Source organism: Lepidochelys olivacea (assembly GCF_965140295.1).
Source record: "Lepidochelys olivacea isolate rLepOli2 genome assembly, chromosome: 7".
In the NCBI taxonomy this organism is placed as follows: Eukaryota; Metazoa; Chordata; order Testudines; family Cheloniidae; genus Lepidochelys; species Lepidochelys olivacea.
This window is the reverse complement of record NC_140417.1, coordinates 27,452,576-27,471,603: the sequence shown is the minus strand read 5'-3', so window position 1 is coordinate 27,471,603 and position 19,028 is coordinate 27,452,576. Positions and strand designations below refer to the sequence as shown.

Genomic DNA, 19,028 nt, shown 5'->3' with positions numbered 1-19,028 from the left:
CTACTAAGTTCCCATCTAGGGTGACCAGATGTCCCGATTTTATAGGGACAACCCTGATTTTTGGGTCTTTTTCTTATATAGGCTCCTAATACCCCCCTCCCCGTCCCGATTTTTCATATTTGCTGTCTGATCACCCTATTCTCATCATCTTAGACCTGAGATTTTCAGTTGTTAAGACACCACTCACTCCCTCTTGAGTCAGATTGAAGTGAGCTGTAGCTCACGAAAGCTCATGCTCAAATAAATTGGTTAGTCTCTAAGGTGCCACAAGTACTCCTTTTCAGATTGCTACACTGTGACTTTATAATCGCATGCCAAGTCATGTTAAATGCAAATGTTGCCTAACCCATAGGGGACTTCTCAGGGGTAAAAAAAAATCAAAGCATAGAGCTTAATAAGGGCACATATAAATAGTTTTATACTGGGCAGCAAAAAAAGTGACTTCAAAATCTTCAAGCAGAACACCTCACACATTGTTCATGAATCATCAAGTATTAAAACAGTTTGGCCAAACCTCAAATAAAAGACACTGATTAAGAAAAAGGTCATTATAATGACCAAAGGAAGTGGTTGCCTATTTTATTCAAAAATATGCATTCTTGTGAGAGAGGTTTTTAATTTAAAAGGTGATTAAGAAGAAGTCCAGTGTGCTATTCAAAATGTTTTTTTTTTAAATGCAGCATGTATCCTTCATTTTGCAGGTGTTAATTCACTAAATAATATCACCACACATTTTGTGGTGGCCGAAAACTGGATTAACAGTGCCCACCTTAGATCTAGCTCTTTCTTGCATGCTCTGAAAGGAAGCTAATTTGGTAGAATTCCTAGTTTCCATCTTTCCTAGTGTATATTTTACTAATTTGTTTCAGTGTATTACAGTATGAATAACCTTGCAAATGGGTTTGGCTCCAGACTTCAATCAGTATTTTATACTTCAACAGAGAGTGTCAGACACAGAAGTAAAGATAGGTTAAATTCAGTAGAAAAAGAAAATATATGGATGAATTACATTTTGTAAAGAGATTTTTAAAGAGGTAAATTGACCCCAAGCTTTGTTTTCAGTATGTAAAAATTAATCTTAGGGGGATGTTAAATACTAAAATTAGAAAGGAACTAGAACAGAGTAGATAGACAGCTTGTGAAGTTCTAAATATACCAAAGAGTATTATTATTAACTGCTCTATAATCTGTCTATCCATCTTTTTGTATTAGGCCCCAATCCGGAAAATATTTACACAGATGTGTAATCTTGCTCATACGATAGTGCAATTAGTCAGATATGCAAAAGTTACACACTTGCACAAGTGTTTGCTGGATTGAGTATTTCAGGTCGTATGCTGGCCCTATGGAAGTCAATGAAAGTTTTTGTGTTTTGTCTAGCACGGTTATTGTAGTATCTAAGGGTTTCCCGTATCTGCATGGCAAGGAGAAATGTGTGAGTAACTAGTTTTTTTGGTAGCTAAATCAAAGAGTATATAAAAGCAATTAATTTCAGGTTGTCCTAACACACAACTTTTTGAATTTTTCGGTCAATTGGAAATGGTAAAAAAATTTCATTTTGGGTCAGGTTAAATGTTTTATTAGGCATGCAATGAAATGTTTCATTTCATTTTCAAGTTTTTACCTTTAAATATTTTTAATACAATTGAAGTAAAATTCAAAAGTCATTTTGAATCAAAAAGTAAAAATGTTCCTTTTTTAAAATGTCACAACAAGCTATTTAGACACTCTCAGAATTCTGGGGTTCTTTTTGCAACTGAAAGGATTCAGTGGATTCTACAAAAGTTAGCAAATTGCTTTGTTGGACCTAAATCTACATTTTTTCATTGAAAAAAAATTAGTCAAAAATGTTTTGCCCAGCTCTTATCGTGAGTTCCCTGATGAACCTGAGGGAGGTTTCTGCTCTTCTTCCTTGCATGGCTATAGGAAACTTCATTTGAGATATGCACTTTTGTTTCTACCTGTAAGTTCTGAATTTTTGAACACTTGTCTTCTGGTTGTTAACAAGTTCCACTGTGGTTCAGTTCACTGTATAGCTCATACTTTGGATATGTGTGCTCTCTGGACTCTGTTTCCATCTCTCTTTGAATGCATGTTACTTAAATGAAACATATGAAAACCATAGAGTTAGTATGAAAAAGAAGTCCATAAACAAAATGATATAGTTGGGTTGCCTCATATTTGACAGCACAGTTCTGTCTTCATATACATAAGCACAGCTCCCTTTGTCTTCAGTAACAGTTCTCACATGTGTATGAGAACAGAATATACCCCAGAAAGTCTTAAATGTATGTAATGGCTTTTCTACAGCATGCGTTAGTCCACATCAGAGGGTGTAAATTGTAGCCTGCCTCACAGTGTTATGCACTAACTGACCCATGTGGACGCTGCTGGTGCACCCTAAAAGTTGCGTAGGTCACGTTAACATAGTACTGTTGGAAAGGGGACTATATTAACACATACTAGGGAACTTTTATTGTGCACCTGCAGCGTCCACACAGGCCAGTTAGTGCATGACACATTTGTGCTGACTAAAATTTACACCCCTCTGGTACAGACAAGTCCTAAATAAAGGTATAATTATATATTGGCAGTAGTTCAGGAGTTATTACATGTTTACTACACCCAAATTATCCCACCTCATGTCTAACTATGTAGTATTTGTCAACGCCCAGTATCTAAAGGTCTGACTGCACACAATTTTTTGTCCCAGTTTAACTAAATTAGTTGAAAAAAAATTATAATGATTTGGGTAAATTGGTGTGACCCCATATGTGGACACAGTTATACCAGTATAAATATTTTTATATCATTATAGCATGTTTTGAAATACCTTTATATTGGTATAACTGCATCCACACTAGGGGATTGCAAACTGAGTGTAAAACTGCAAAAACTAAGCCCTCAACTTGTTAAGTGACCTTCGACTAAGGCTTTCCACAGAGGACCTGGCAAGTGTTTGTCTTACTCAAAAAGAATAATGAGAACTGATTCAGGAAGTAATCAGACCTGGCCTCTCACAAGTACTGCCCATGGGAATGATTGGAGGAGCGAAATCACTGTGAACAAAAGTAAGAAGGCAGAGCAGCATTGTGATCTACTACTGGCCAGTGTTTACAACCCCTCCCCCAACATCTCTGTTGTAAATACAATCTGGCAACTGATCCCCTGAAAGAAATATGCAGCTTCTCCAGAAGGAATTCCTTCTCTGACATCTCTATTTTTTAAATTATTCTGAGACTACAGATATGACCATGAGTTCAATATCCAGTTCCTTTAATTCAGAATAAAATTCATGAGAATAGAAGTCAGTTTTAACCTTGAAGAAGGAAGGCATCTCCCCGGAAGATTAGGCTTAGTGCAAGTGCAAGTGTGTATTCCCCACAAAAGAGGACTGAAAGTTCCTGCCTCTGCAGTCTGTGTGGTAGAGGGGCCATCGTTCCAAGCCTGCAAAGTTACAAACTTGATTCCAGAACTGCCCAAGATCTCCCTGTTTCTCTGACCGCTCTTGGTAGAAAGTTTTGTGTTTTTTTTTTTTCCTTTTAGCCATTATAAAAAGTAAAAGGCCTAGAAAATGAGTCTTCAACATTTTAAAGCACACAAACATTGTCAGCAAAATGTACGCATGTTTCAAATATGTTCCCATCAATTCACTTAAAACCATATGGATTAATTTATCCACTTAGAAAGCTGGGAAATCCTATGTAAAACATACTCTCTTGCTCCATACCTCAAGATGTTTGTTCTTAAACTAGTGGGGTCGCTGATTTCTGATGTTCAGCAGAGGGCAGAATTTCCTATATTATAAACACCCCATTTGTCATTAAAGATGTTTACTTAAAATGTGAAATTTACAGAGTAACAATGGCTGTAGTGATAAAAACTATAACATGCCATTATTAGTATATTACTTTCTTTTTCCTATTAAATCATAGATAAAATGTAATATCAGTAAATATTAACACCAAGCTTCTCGAGACTCACAGCTTATCTTATTTAAAGAGAAACGTGTAAACATTTTGTTGATAAGATTGTAGGAAATATAACTTCCTGCCTGACTGAAAGCTAGTTTGGGACACTTAGTATAAACTTTGAGATCAGGGCCTTATGTAGTTTCCATATGGTTAGTAATGTGTGGAAGGTATAATTGCTGAGTTGATTATAAAATGTGGCAAAGAGAACAAACTAATTTATTAGGAGTATTACTTTCCCCACATTTCTAAAAGGGGTCTGACATTAGAGTCATATGCAGAAAGGAGAATTCTGCTTGAGGGAAAGATTTGCATTGCAGCATAGGAGTCCTGTGTATAAACATATACTAAGCAGGTTTGTCAGTTCACAGAAAATGTTTGAGCATCGTTGTGCTTCACTTTATATTAATTAAACCACACACTGAAAATGTACATTGCATCTAACCAGTATCCATCCAGCAACTCGTAAAATCATCTGACATTGGATCTTTGTGCAAGTGAAATATAACATGCCTAATGTTTTAATTTTTTTAATTTTATTTTGAATGCTAGTATGAAGAAGGAAAAAAGCGAAGAAAACCCAACTACAGCAGTGTTGATCTTTCTGAGGTTGAGTGGGAAGACAGAGATGATGTGGTAAGTGATTTGTTTTAAGGGCCTGTCAGAAGAGATTGTTGTATCCCACTACTGTACTTGGTAACTGTTCAAGTAGTCAGCAAAAAGGCCACCTAACTGCTCCAGAGACAGTAGTCCCATTTTACCTAATTAAGAATTTTATTTACCCTCCTATTTTGTATTGATTCTTTCTTTCACATATGCATGTTTCTCTCTCTCTCTCTCTCTCTCTCTCTCTCCCTCTCTGTTTGTATCATCTGTAAAATTCATCATCTAACTTTCATATTCCATGTGTCCCATTACCAACCCCAGTGGCACTGTGCTGGTCACTAAGGATCAGTACATCTGTTCAGGTCTGGCCCACCTATCAGATCAAACAGAGAAATCTGGACCAGATTTTGACTGCTCCACCTTTCTGGAGGAGCTCTCTTGGCTCATGCTGCCCTTAGAAATAAAAAGAACAAACTAAACTAAATTAAAAAACAAACAAAAACAGATGCCGAAGTCTGTTTAGATCACAGTAGCTAGCATGGAGCCTCTATCAATGATTTACTCCTAACACCTAATTTCAGGTTTGAAGAACATCATACAAATCAATTCCTTCTATCCTCACCTGCTGCCATGCACAAGATCTCTCCAAATATTACTCATATTTCTCTATCCACTGTGTAGTTTACCCTCTGTCCCATTCTTGGTTACCTTGCAGGTTTAGTCTTTTTTGTGGTACTGTATCAAAAGTTTTCCTTATGTGTATGTCCATGGCTTAACCTTTGCCTGGTCCTTCTGTTACTTCCTCAATAAATCTGATTTGTTAGGCATGATTCATTTTGTGTGAATCCATGCTGACTGACCTTAATTAAATCGTAACTTTCCAGGTGCTCCCCTTTCTGTCCCTGTTACTTATTTTTTCCCATAACTTCACCACTGCCAAAGTCATGCCTGCATGTCTGTGTTTTCATAGATTTTTCCTAGATTCCTTCTCAAATATCAGTAGCATCTCTTGAGTCCCTCATACTTCTACTGTTTCCAGAGAGGTTTTGAATGCACACACTGAAGGTTCCCATATTTACTTTGTCATGTCCTTCTGAAATCTGGGATGAATCACGTACAACTTCCCCAGGAGTTTTGTCAGACTTCAGATGTACTAATTTCTTGATCCCTTTTCTGACATAAGTCTATATTTTTTTTCTTGGTTGCAAAATATATATCGGTGTCTGCCACTGCCCATTCCCTCCTTTTGTGAATAATGAAACAATTCATTTATGTTTTAGCAATATGTTTCTTTCTTGTTGATAGATTGTCTTCATTGTCTCTCAAGAAGCCATATTGCCTCCATATTTGAGGTTTTGTGCTGACTTTACATGAAACCTTTCTTCTTCTTTCTTATGTCACCTAGTGCATTTTTCTTTTCCTTCAATGTGTAAAATTTCCTTTTCATGTTTTCATATTCTCTAACTGTCCTTCTGTAATCTCTGAAATCCTTCATGTTTTCTACATTGCCTTTTTCTTATCCTTGATTACATATCACTCTACCTAATGTATCTACTACTAACTGATGTTTTTAAAAATATAATCTCAATGTACAAAAATTACAGTATTAATAGTCTACTATTAGTAAACTGAACATGCATCCTTTTAGGCATTCATGAATTTGTCTTTTTTTTTTTTCCTATTTCCTTCTATATTTTATCCCATTTTAATTCTACTCAGCATTTCCTGTATAATTCTATAATTCCTTCTAGTTGGTTTATACAGTTTTATTTCTTCATTTGTGTTCTCACTTTAGTTGCAACAAATTCCACACAACTCTAGTTAGTGGTTTCAGGTTTTCTTGTTGAACACAAACTGATTTTGGTTCAAAAAGATTTAAATCAATGGAGCTGTGCTTGGATTCTGGTTTTGTCTGAATATACAACAAAGCCAGCAAAGCTCCTGATAGAACTGGCAGACGTTCATCTCTGTGCACTGCCTGTGGATTCAATTTTGGGCAGTTTATGTGAGACCCAGAAGACTTATCGTGTGACCAACAGTCACCAAAGTTTCCTTACAAAACCAAACCAAAGTCTGTTTTGTGTCTATCCAGAGACAGCAAAGAGTTTTATTTCAATTTTTGATGAAAGGTTCATGGGGCCCAAAAAAGGTTTGGACTAAACTCTGCTAGTTTTAGTTTTTAATGTTCGAACCCTGAAACAAGCAGAGTTTCCCATGGTTTCAGGTTTCGAAAAAAACCTAATAGTTTTCTTAGTACTACTAATAGACTAAATTGAGCAATAAGCTTGTGGACCGGGTCCAGGTCGGCTCCCAACATATAAAAGTGAAAACTAGATAAAAAGCAAGATGATTTAGTTTTGAGGAATACAGAGTACATGACAGGAAATATATGGGCCTAGTACTGTAGCTTTGGACCACTAATAACCACAGTCTTGGATACTTGCGCATAATATATACACATCATAGTAACTCCCTTACAGGGGTCAAATCTAGCAGGTTCCAGAATTCTTACAATTCATCATCACATACTTAAGTAAACAAATCCTCCTTCAAAAGTAATCTCAACAATAGGTATCTTTTTTTGGACAACAATGGCCTACAAATCTACTAGTAGATCATTAGTCACCAAATATTTTCTGAAAAGACAATATGTTAAATGTTGTGGAAAAAGGTAGTAAAACTCCAAATCCTGGCCTAATGCTTTGGCAGCGCCACCTGCAACTGGAAATATTCTTGCAGATGTCTAAATATGAGAAAACACAAAGTGAAAAGAATACTTTTATGGAGATTTTTGAAACCAAGCCCAGCACTGCTACAATTTTATTGTGTAATGGGAGAGGAGTGTGTGTGTGTGCGCATGTTTAATATAACTATACATGCCACATATATAAGAGCTACAGATACACAGAGAGACAGAAAGATCAAGAAAAGGGATGGAGGAGGAGCAGTTCAAAATAAGGAAATGCATGATGAAGGCTACAGATAGAACCATTCTTAGCAACATGACTAGAGATCAATAGAATTTTAAGGTTTGGAGTGGACTTTCCTCATCAAAGTAATGACCAGTCTAGTGTTGCCAACTTTCTAACCGCACAAAAGTGAACACCCTGCCCTTGCCCTGCCCCTTCTCCGAGGCCCCGCCCCCACTCGCTCCATCCTCCCTCTCTGTCGCTTGCTCTCCCGCACCATCACTCACTTTCATGGGGGTTGGGGTGCAGCAGGGGGATGAGGGCTCCGGCTGAGGGTGTGGGTCCTGGGGTGGGGCCAGAAATGAGGGGTTCAGGGTGCAGGAGAGGGCTCCGGGTTGGGGCAGGGTGCTGGGGTGCGGGGGTGGGATGATGACTCCAGCTGTGGGTGCAGGCCCTGGGCTGGGGCTAGAGATAAGGTGTTTAGGGGAAAGGAGGGGGCTCTGGGCTGGGGCATGGAGTTGGGGTTGGGGGGGCTCTGGCTCAGGGAACAGGCTCTGGGGTGGGGCCAGAAATGAGGGGTTTGGGGTGGACGAGGGGACTCTGGGCTGGGGCAGGGGGTTGGGGTGCTGGGGGGTGAGGGTACCAGGAAGGAGTTTGGGTGCAGGAGGGGACTCCAGGCTGGTGCAGGGGATGGGTATGTGGGGGAGTGTGGGGTCCCAGCGGCGCTTACGTAGGGGCATGGGCAGCCAGGGAGGCTCTGATGCTGCCCTTGCGCCCACAGGCTCCAGCCCCGCAGCTTCCAGTGGTTGTGGTTTCTGGCCAATGGGAGCTGCGGAGTCAGCCCTCGGGGCGGGGTCAGCGCACAGGCCTTCTTGGCTGCCCATGCATCTAGGGGCTGCAGGGACCTGGCAACTGCTTCCGGGAGCCTCATGGAGCCATGGCAGGCAGGGAGCCTGCCTTAGCCTTGGGCTTCCACTGCGCTGCCGACTGGACTTCTAACAGCCCGGTTGGCAGTGCCAACCAGAGCAGCAAAGGTCCCTTTTCGACTGGGCGTTCCAGTCGAAAACCAGACACCTGGCGACCCTAGACTAATCCCACTCTTCATTTAACCCTTCTAAGGTCTAAGGACTATCCAGAAAGTTTTGAAATGTGGTGGTGTTTAGTTTTGTTTTTTTCAGAGATTATTTATGTCACCATTCCCTGGAAGAAAATGTAGCCCCTCCTTGGTAATAGGAAGGGTCAGTGAGGCTGCTGGACATTTCATTGGGGAATTAGAGCTTTGTGATACAGTTTGCTGACTTGAAGGCAGCATGCTGCTTAGCTGCTCAGAAGGCCTGGGTTTGATGCTCTTGTTTCTCCCTGTGCCAGACCAAATAGGCATTGTTTGCTCAAGTTCAAGAAGAAGTAAAGAATTAGCTTATTCATACAGCTGCTTGTAATCATGAAACATATTACTGACATATTTTACCCCCACAAAACACTTCTGTTGAAGTTGTGTACGAGAATTTTTCACTAGTTACTACATTGACTTAATGATTTCACAGTTTTCCAAGCACGTTAAATGATCTCATACTTTAGCGTTGAGAGTGTGTTGGCTGACAGAAATAATAATACCTAGCTCTTATATAGCTTTTTTTTTCCAGTAGATCTCTGAGTTTCACAATATTTAATGTATTTATCTTCCCCAAGCCTTTGTGACATAGGGTTTTTAGATGGGAAACTGAGACATGGAGAAGCTAAATGACTTGCACAGTTTCACACAGGAAGTGAGTGGCAGAGCATGTATTTGAACCTTGGTCTCCAAATCCTAGGCTAGAACTCTAACCACTGGACCTTCCTTCATCTCTCAGTAGGACATGAAGACACATAATAGAGGGCATATTTTGTAATACAAAAATGTATACAGTAGACATAAATTAGGACCTAACCTGTGGCCTAGTGAGGAGAAGGTAGCAAAGCTGAATTTAGAATTTCGGTAGCAACAAGCAGATTCAGTGGAGGTATTTTTTTTCATTAATTCTTTCCCCAAGTTATAGAAGCCACTAACTTGATCTTACTGACACACTATTAGGAATAGAAATCCTTGGAGTACTTGTTTTTCACAAAGTTACTTCTTAAAATTCTTTTACTATAATTTGTAGTTGGACAAAGTGTGTGTGTGTGTGTGTGTGTGTGTGTGTGTGTGTTTTTGAAAGAAGTCTGAATGATGTTTTGAGTGTCTATAGCCATCTGAGGCAGTACTTGCTTTATGTACTCAGAGCAGAGCTGACACTGCAGAAGAGCTGAGAAACCAGATTATAAATCCAAGAAATGTACTTGCAGAAAGCAAATAAGTAAAGATAATGCCATAAGCAGACTTGATCATAAATGCGACTAGAGTTTTTGAGGCCCTATTAGTAAATCTATGGCTTGCCTGAGGTTTGTGGGAGGAATGGGTCCTAGATAACTGGAGGCACCAAAAAGGGGAGGAAATGAAAAACATGTTAAAGATAAATGGAACAGTTCTTTAAATGTTAGAAAGTAGATTGTTAATTAAGACCAGCTCTCCAAGTCCAAAACCACAAAAGTTAAAATGGGAAAATATTTCCAGAATTGCCTATTATGTATTGTTAAAAAAATCTACAGGAAAATATGTGCTTTATTTTATGCATGCCTCCAGCTAAAAATTATTCTTTTACACTCACTAACAGGAAAGTAAGATAGTTAACTCAAATCTAGACAGCTAGAATTACATTTAAAGAGCACAAACATTGGAGTTTTTGATAGCTCAGCCATGCTCAATTTCTTTTCATGAAAATATAAACAGATATTTCACTAACAAGCTTTGGCAGTCCCCGCTCATTCTAACTAACCAGAAAAGCCTGCATAGCACCTTGATAGGGTCACATTTGCAAATTGTCATTGAAATCTGCCCTCATTGACCAATCTGTCATATGTGGCATGTGGTATTGGAGAAGGAAAGGGATGGATGTTGCTATAACACTAGGTGCAACATTGTTTCCAATATTGTAAATAGCAATGATTTAAGGGAGATTGAAATTGCTCATTTCATAACACTCTTCTGCATTTATTTATTTATTTCATTGTCCTCTACAGAACATATTTTGCCAGATAAAATATAATACTATATCTGAAAATATGGTAGCTCATCTGCAGAGTGAGCATGAATGAATAGGTAATTAGTGGGAATCTGTAATGAGAATTATGTTTATGAAGTATTTACAACAAATATTGTTATTGTTTACCAGACAAATATCCACAAACAGAACAATATTTTAATTTAAAATATATCATAAAGATATCTTTCCTAAGTTCTCTGTGCCTGTGCCATTAATTAAAAATACAACAGGATAAGAAAGTGTCAGGAGCTTCTGACCCTAAACCGGTAAATAACCAAATACCACTTCACCTTGAACCATTCCTTAGAATATGTGCCGACTATTTATGCTAAATTATCTGTTCGACCTTGTATTTAGCTGTAACACTGTTGAGTATTGAGTATCTTTCCCAGACCTGAAGAAGAGCTCTATGTAGCTTGAAAGCTTGTCTCTCTCACCAACAGATATTGGCCCAATAAATTATATTACCTCACTCAACTTGTCTCTAATATCCTGGGATTGACGCAGCTAGAACAACATTGCATGCAAATACAGAAAAGACATCCAAACAATACTCACATTACTCCCACATAGCAGCTCTCATCATATTTCTCCCTTCCCAAAAACCTGGATAGATAGCTCTAAAATATTGAACTTAATGGCCTATTTCAAATAAACAGACAGGGGTAGTAAGTTACAAAGGTAAGGGTTCCTCAAAAAGAATGCCCTGCCATTTGGTCCTCTTTTACACTGTGGGGGCTCCAGCCCAAGCACCTTAAAACAGTAGACTTGTGACAGTATGGTACTTCAGGAAGGTATTCTTTGGCAGCTTAGGACTTTACAGGTAAAAATCAATACTTTAAACTCCACACAGAATCTGTGAGGCAGCCAGTGCAGATCACAGATCGCTGCTGTTGTGTGTTCCTGGTGAGACATTGCTTACCTAGTGGACTGTCCAATTCTGTACCAGTTTCAGTTTCTGGGTTGATTTAAGGTGTAGCCTAATGGAAGTTGAAAGAAAAATGAAATAGCTGTAGTTATTCTTTATTACTTTGCCATTGTATGGCTTGTTGGCATAGCTGAATCACAGATTATTTCCCTCCTACCGGACTGCCTTATCATAACACCTCTAACAGACACACTTATTGGAAGTGCAGCAGTAATTGCTGAAAAATTGTGTCCTAACCATATGAAAACAAAGAACTGCTGTGACCAAATGGAAATATTTGAGAACTTTGGGATGTGAAAATTACTAAATATACACATGAAGGAAGTGACAAAAATGTTTTTCTCATTTCAGCTTCGAAATGCAATGGTGAATCGGAAAACAGGGAAATTTTCTATGGAGGTGAAGAAGACAGTGGACAAAGGGGTACAATGTATAAAATGCTCTTCCTGCTAAATGTAAAGCAAACAGATGTTGAAATGATCGTTGAAGATTATTTGGAATAGATATGTTTCACTAAGATTATTTTTCTCTTGCCTTTAATAATCCTGAGCCACGCATGTACCTTTTATGTCATTATTAACCTTATCACAAACTAACCATTTACTCTTTTACAAATTTCTCATAGCAAACTAACCTTATTTTCTTTTCTCTGACTTTCTTGTTCTGAATCTAGAAACGGGTATTGGTGATGACAAATGACTACTATTATACAGACATCAGGGGTACTCCTTTCAGGTAGAGCTGACCATAATAAATGGACATTTCATCAGACTCATTGTACTTGCATTTGTACAAAGCTTGTGAGCTTATTAAAAGAGCACCAGCAGGAGCTCACAATGAAATATTCCTGGACAATGCTGAAAATAGCAAAGAAAAGAGGCTTTCCAGCATTCCTTTCAGCTTTTCCGTGGATGGAAAGTTTGTGCAACCTCACATAGGCAAACTCACTGTGTTTGTCATGGCTTACGTTTCACTAAAAAAATATTCAGTTGAGGTTTACATTGAACAAGAGGTTTTTGCAAGTACTCAGAGAGCTATAAATACTATAATCCATTTAACTAACTACATATTGAGCCCCATTTTGATTTTTTTTTCCACAACAAAAATGCAATATAAATGGAGGTAGTATTTCACTTCCAATTTGAGGTTTTTATATTTTGTTTCCCTGAACTATCTTCAGTGTATTTGTACAACTAAAACTGAATAAGTCAGCCATATTATTTTGGCCTGGGTTTTAACAAAAATGGCAAGAAATCACTAACTGAATGCCCAACATTGAATTAGAAATAATGCATTAATAAAAGTATATTTACGGTAGCCTGTGTTCAAAGAGGGAAGCTGGTAATTGCAGAACTCTACTGAAATATTCCTGTGAACCTAGCCACCCTCCTAGCACATATGACTGTCAGAAGGTATCCTGCATTGCAGCTGCATGAGTTCACTAAAAAGTGGGAGGGACTTTTAGGGTCGCCTCCCATACATGAGCAACCCAGTGCAGGGTGATGATTTCCTTTTTAAAAAAACAAACAAAAAAACCCCAACAGATTACTTAATTTTTGAAAAACTTTAAGTGGAGCTAAATAACGTCAATGAAAAAAATATATAAACAGGTGAAAAATGTGAGCAACAGAAAAATTACATTGAGAATTTCTTCCTGACACCGTTATCATGTTCTGATATTTCTTTCCTTTCACCATCTCCATTGGATTACAAACTTTGTAAAATTTCTCAATAGCTGAGCCTGATTTGCAATGGAGAAGACAACTCTTTACAAGCCTGTGTGGGCAAGTTCAGTATTTGGATGAAGAATGAGCATGCTGGGTGAATAGTTGTGTACTTAGAGTGACTTGTTTTTTAGTTTGCCAAAGAGTGAATGGTTTGCTGCACCTCTAAGCATACATAAATACAACCAATTGTTGCTGGCATATCAAACCCCAAATGGCATTCAAGTAGGTAGTTGAACAATAAATATAATCAGTGGGGTTTTGTTTTTTAAAATATGCATAGTACATTAACTAGAATTGTTAGCAAGGCAAAATAGCTCTCAGTCTCTGCTATTATTTGTGCCACAGATTTCAAGGTCTGCTTTATTTCTCTGCACAGTTTAGGTGTGTCTCTCTCTAGAGGACATGGCAAATATTTCTTCAGAGGGAACGTAACTATAGAAGAAGGTAAGATACCATCTACCTTCTCGTGATGCCTGCACAATAGTTTTATTGTTGATCTTTAGTGGGCCTAAAGCTTGTGCATCTCTCACATGGTTTTTCTGCAGATTCCCTAGCGGGATTAGATTATTTATGATATTCCTGACATTTAAGCATTTTAATATGACATGTAGTCAGAATGTGCTTACGAATCTTCTTTTCTGGAAGCCTCCCATGCTGAAGAATCACTCAAAGGCTCGTGTTTGTTGTTAATAATCCTTATAGAAGAAACGTCGTGCTAATTTCTTAATCAGTATATTGGATACATTTAAAGTAGTATTTTGCTATGCACAGACTACAGTATAGTAAGCCTTATCACCACACAATTTAGAGCAAGTCTATGTTAATCAACTTAGAACTAGGTCTAGAGCTGAGCGCTTTTGGTTTTGATTTTTTTTGCTTTTTATTAGCAAAACTAAAAGAAAAAAAACACTTCTTCTTTCTAGAGTTTTAATTTTTGGTAAATTCATTAGTGAAATGGATGAAAGAATTAAAATGGTGATCAAAGAGCTTTCCAAGAAGGAGAGGTTGGGTGAATAGAGGCAGCTGTGTGGGGATGAGGTCAGGCATGGAAGTGTGTGGACCTGTATGGAATACAGTATGAGAGGGTCTTAGGAAAGGGAAATCAGGAAAATGAAGGAACAGCAATAATGGAGGGAGCTAGGTAGGCAGAAGGATCCCCAGGAGCTGGTAGGTGGCTACCAACATATAATGGCTATAACTGTATGCTGGCCATTTACAACGGAGGAGCTTTGTGCTGAGAGAGTGAGGAGAGAAGTTGTAGTGGTAGCTCCAAATAATCAGCATTGTGTGAAAAGGGGGTTAAAAAGGGAATGCTTGCTGCTTGTGGTTAAGGCCTGAGGAAAAACACTGAAAAGATCTGGGTTCAATTCCCAGGCCTGCCACAGACTTTTTCTGAGACCCCCAGACAAGTCAGTTCATGTTTGTGGATCTTAGTTCCCTACCTCACAGAGTTGTTGTGAAAGTAAGTAAGTACATTAATGTTTGTGAGGGGACTATATAAATACCTAGAAAGAAAGGTAGCATGGTGTGAGCCTTGTAAGTCTTTATGCTCTGAGCTGGTCCCAACACGCCTCTGACCTATCTTCCTTCATCCAGTCCCACATCTTGGCCTGTGTGTCTGACATTTGCTCTTGGATGTCTCATCATCACCTTAAGCTTTAACATAGCCACAACCAAACTCTACTCTCCCAAACCCTCTCCACTTTTCTGACTGTATCCCTCTGGACAATATTGCCATCTGCCCAATCACTAAGGACCACAATTTTGAATCCTACATCTGCTGTCACATCAGATTCAAGCTGTTTGTCACCACTTTCAAAGCTCTGTATAACTCTTTCCCTCCCTACTTACTCAAGCTTTTCTCACTTTGCATCACAATTTTGCCCCCTTCGCTTAGCTAATGTTCCTACCCTCATCGGTCTTTGTCAGCTTCTCACATAAACTGCATGCCCCCTTTTTTGTATTTTACCTTATTAATGTCATGAACTTCCTGAGCTCATTGCCAGGCCCTTACCATATGCACAGTTAAGCCCCTCTTAAAGATCCACTTCTGCCATGCTACCTACAGTTCATATTGTTTACATGTGTATTAAGTAAAAAAAGAAAGGAACAAAAAAGTCAGTTTCTGGTTCCCTCTAATCAAATTCTTTCTTTCTTTCTAAAATGACTGATGCTACCATCAGCATAATACATAGTAATAATAAATTATTGCCTGAATGTTGAAAACTTGGACCTTAAGTTGGACCTGCAGAGCATATGTACTCACATGTAATTGCATTCATAAACCCCACATTTGTGCCCATGGTTACTTATGTACTTACATCTTCATAGGTAAGACCCAGAGTCCACATTATGAAAATTTAGCCCATTTTGCTTTATCCCATGGGACCAACATGCCTACATTTACTGATATGAGATTAAGAGTTTTAAAACTTCCAAAATTCAAATTTATGGTTCTATATAACTAATAATACAGTACTGATTTACAGGCATCTCCATGAAGTGTTAATAACAATAGACTCCTTCCAGATTATTCTGTAAATTCCTATTCATATTCATGAGACCATAGCATCCTTTTGTTTAAAAAATACTATCATTTCTGAAAAAAAAAGTTCTTCCTTGCAACTCTAGATTATGATGTAACATAAAGGGCTTTATTAAAATAACGAGAGCAAGTGAATTCAAAGTTGTCTGGTACTTTACCTTAATGCAGCTCTTTTTGCTCAGATCTTCTTCGGATCGCTAAACATATCATATGAGCTTAAATATCTGGGCACAAACAAATGATTTTATTCCTGGCATTTCATCCTTAATGCTCATTTACTTGGCTCTTGCCAGTTTGTCAGACCCTGAAGTGTATGTGAACATAGTTTACTGTGATTTATTATGCTGTGGTAATAATACTTCTTCCAAGAAGGAAGAGGGTATGCAATGAAGTATATGTAAATATCCATCTGTTACCTAGACTGCTTCCTATATAACATGTTATTATTCCTGTTTCAGGTTTGCATGATTTAGAACACCCTGATGTATCTTTGGCAGATGAATGGTAAGTCTTAAACAAAGCATGAAATCGGTGCTTTTTACCCTTCTTTGTTTAATATTGTTTGTGCTTACTGTGCCCAACTCTTCACATTCAAAGACAAAGAGAGATCATGCTTATAAATATTTACATTGCAGTATTTTGGCAACATTATGTTCTCAGGTCATATTGCAACACTGACTTACATCCTGAACACCATCAAATGACTCAGCTAGGAGCTATTAAACTCTACCTCACAGGAAAAGAGCCATTGCTTCAATGTGAGTATGTTCAATATTTTTATACTGATAAATTTCATAAATGTTCTCTTATCTAAACAATGATTGTATTTAAACTTTACATAATAAAATGCGAATTAGTTGAATTGCTAATATGGTTAGACAGGTATGATTAACTGACATCATCTTGCAAATTCCATATCTACTTGAGAGTATAAGACAATCTATTGGTTTAGTACTTACATGTACTGATACCCAGATATTTTACCATATATAGTATTGAAAATCCAAACACTGAATTTCCAGTTCACACTAGGCAGTCATGCTATCTTGTGTCATGGTCTCCTCAGATCTTATTAATTAAGGATAGGGGGCTGAGAGAGTACTTGGACGAAACTTCTAGAGAAAACACCGCATGCTTCAGGAAGTGGTGATGGTGAACTTTTAGGGAGGTGGCACTCTTCCCGAAGAGTTAGAAGAGCGCCAGTACTCCAGTCCAGTAGAAGAGGCAGGTTGTCCTTTAGATGAAATGTAAACCTGAGACCTGGAACTTTCATGATCATTGATCAACACACACAGTAAAATGACACAGAGCTGGGTTTAAGTAGCAGGCTGCAACTTTATTAATTTAATATTGGGGAAGGGCTCTCTCTGTCCTGTTTCCTTTGTTCCAGGCATTTAAGTGGGTCCAATGAAAGGTTACAGGACTCCTACCATAAAACTCATAAATCCCTCTCCCCGGCAAGGGAGACAGAGGATACCAACTGAGGGACCTTGATCTGCAAAGATTTCAGGTCTCCCCTTTTTCCATAGGCCCGCGGTCCACCAACGAAATCCCAGGAGTTTTACTTCTGGGAGCAGACCCTTTCGGTTGATTTGGGTGGGTCATTTTAATATACCGGATAGCTTGTTTTGCAAAACATTGTGCATTAATCTGGGCTCCTGCACAAATACCAACATGAGAAATTGCATTGTTTTACCTAAACGCCCATGTCACTTCCTCATCTAACATTGCTGCTGGTGCCATTGTAAAGGCTGCCAGTTTCACACGAGCACAAAGCATGAGGAGAATTTTGGTGATGGTTGAAGTAAAGTAGTTTACACCTTTACATATTTAGCTTGTAATTCTGTGAAGAGCCCATTTGCTTAAAGTAGATGAAATATAGGTTGAATATAAATAATTAATACTATTTATGTGTGGTTCACCTAATAAAATATTTTGATTTGACTTTTTTTCACCACACATATAATCTATTTTTTGCTATTTATTTAATATATTTTCATAGGTGATAAAGAATTGATACAAGAAGTTCTGTTTGATGCAGTGGTGAGTGCACCAATAGAAGCTTATTGGACCAGTTTAGCTCTAAATAAATCAGAGTAAGTAAATAAATACATATGCACATTTTAGTATAATAATAAAGTATACACTAGCACATGCAGTGAAATATGATTATGAAATATTATTGAAAAACACCTTAACAATTTAAGAACCTTTTACCCAGATACGGTGGAGATGAGTGTGTTATAAATACCTATGTAGTTGGGCTGATCAGATGATGAAAAATTGTGGGTGATTGTGGTTTTTGAGGTTGCACGATCTTTAACAATACAGAATAACACATGAAACTAGCAAACAAAGTAGGAAATGAAAATACAACACAGTATTTGGAATTATTCTCTAAGAAATTAATGAAAATTTTCTAAAAATGAATATATCTCTGAAATTTGTAATTTGTTCGAGAGCAGGTTATGTACATAAAACAGTGAAATTAATAACATAAATTATTCATTGCACATTATTCACTCTGACTTTCTAGACATAAGTCTTGGATATGAAAGTGTATAGATTTTAAAATTTTCAAAACCAGATTGGAACTAAATGCTCTACTGTACAGTGCATTCGCTATTCCTTTATTTGAGCTTTTACACTACATACAATATACTTAAGCTATAGTATTATGCAGAGAAATGTGATATATATTGGGGAAATAGGTAATTCGATTAGCAAAGCCTATGTGAGCTATAATTGTAGAAAGGGAATTCTGGAGACTATCCAGATGAGATTTGGTTAAGTTTGTACAATTTTCTGTGTTGTATGAAAAGGCCTGTTATTGTAAAGCCACATATAATACAGTGAGGTAATTAGTTGAGGTTGGTTTGTAATTACTAGGATTGTGATTTTTCCATCTCCGTCTTTAGGAAACTGTGGGTGAAAAGAGAAAATACCATGGAAATATAAGTTTTGTTCTGTTTAAGTCAAATGTTAAAAAAAGATTTAAAATTTAGTTTAAAAATACACATCAAAAATCCAGCCTGAAAAAGTGTTTTAATTATTCTACCTATAAAATTAATTGTGCTTATATTGTGCACTGAACTGATAACCAACTGGGGTTAGCCAGTCTACTCTTGAGAGATAAGAAATGATGTTCTATGATGGCCACTTGTGTTAATATACCCTAAGCTTTGAGGGTAAAATTCGCACAGCAGAATAAGGTCTTCTGAAT

General features: G+C 37.8%; 1 protein-coding gene across 4 annotated transcripts in view; it reads left to right on the top strand.

The window, feature by feature from the left end:
* The window catches only part of CACNA2D3 (calcium voltage-gated channel auxiliary subunit alpha2delta 3), a 728,899-nt gene that overhangs the window by 568,848 nt on the left and 141,023 nt on the right, over window positions 1–19,028 (top strand). For all 4 annotated transcript variants that reach the window (XR_014712447.1, XM_084634438.1, XM_084634437.1 and 1 more), the window contains exons 18-24: window positions 4,524–4,607; window positions 11,885–11,956; window positions 12,207–12,268; window positions 13,637–13,704; window positions 16,264–16,309; window positions 16,466–16,563; window positions 17,808–17,901. Coding sequence is in view for 3 of the 4 variants with exons in the window: in XM_084634438.1 (XP_084490564.1) it covers window positions 4,524–4,607; window positions 11,885–11,956; window positions 12,207–12,268; window positions 13,637–13,704; window positions 16,264–16,309; window positions 16,466–16,563; window positions 17,808–17,901 (524 nt within the window). In the remaining variant the exon portion in view is untranslated. The remainder of the gene's footprint in view (window positions 1–4,523; window positions 4,608–11,884; window positions 11,957–12,206; window positions 12,269–13,636; window positions 13,705–16,263; window positions 16,310–16,465; window positions 16,564–17,807; window positions 17,902–19,028) is intronic.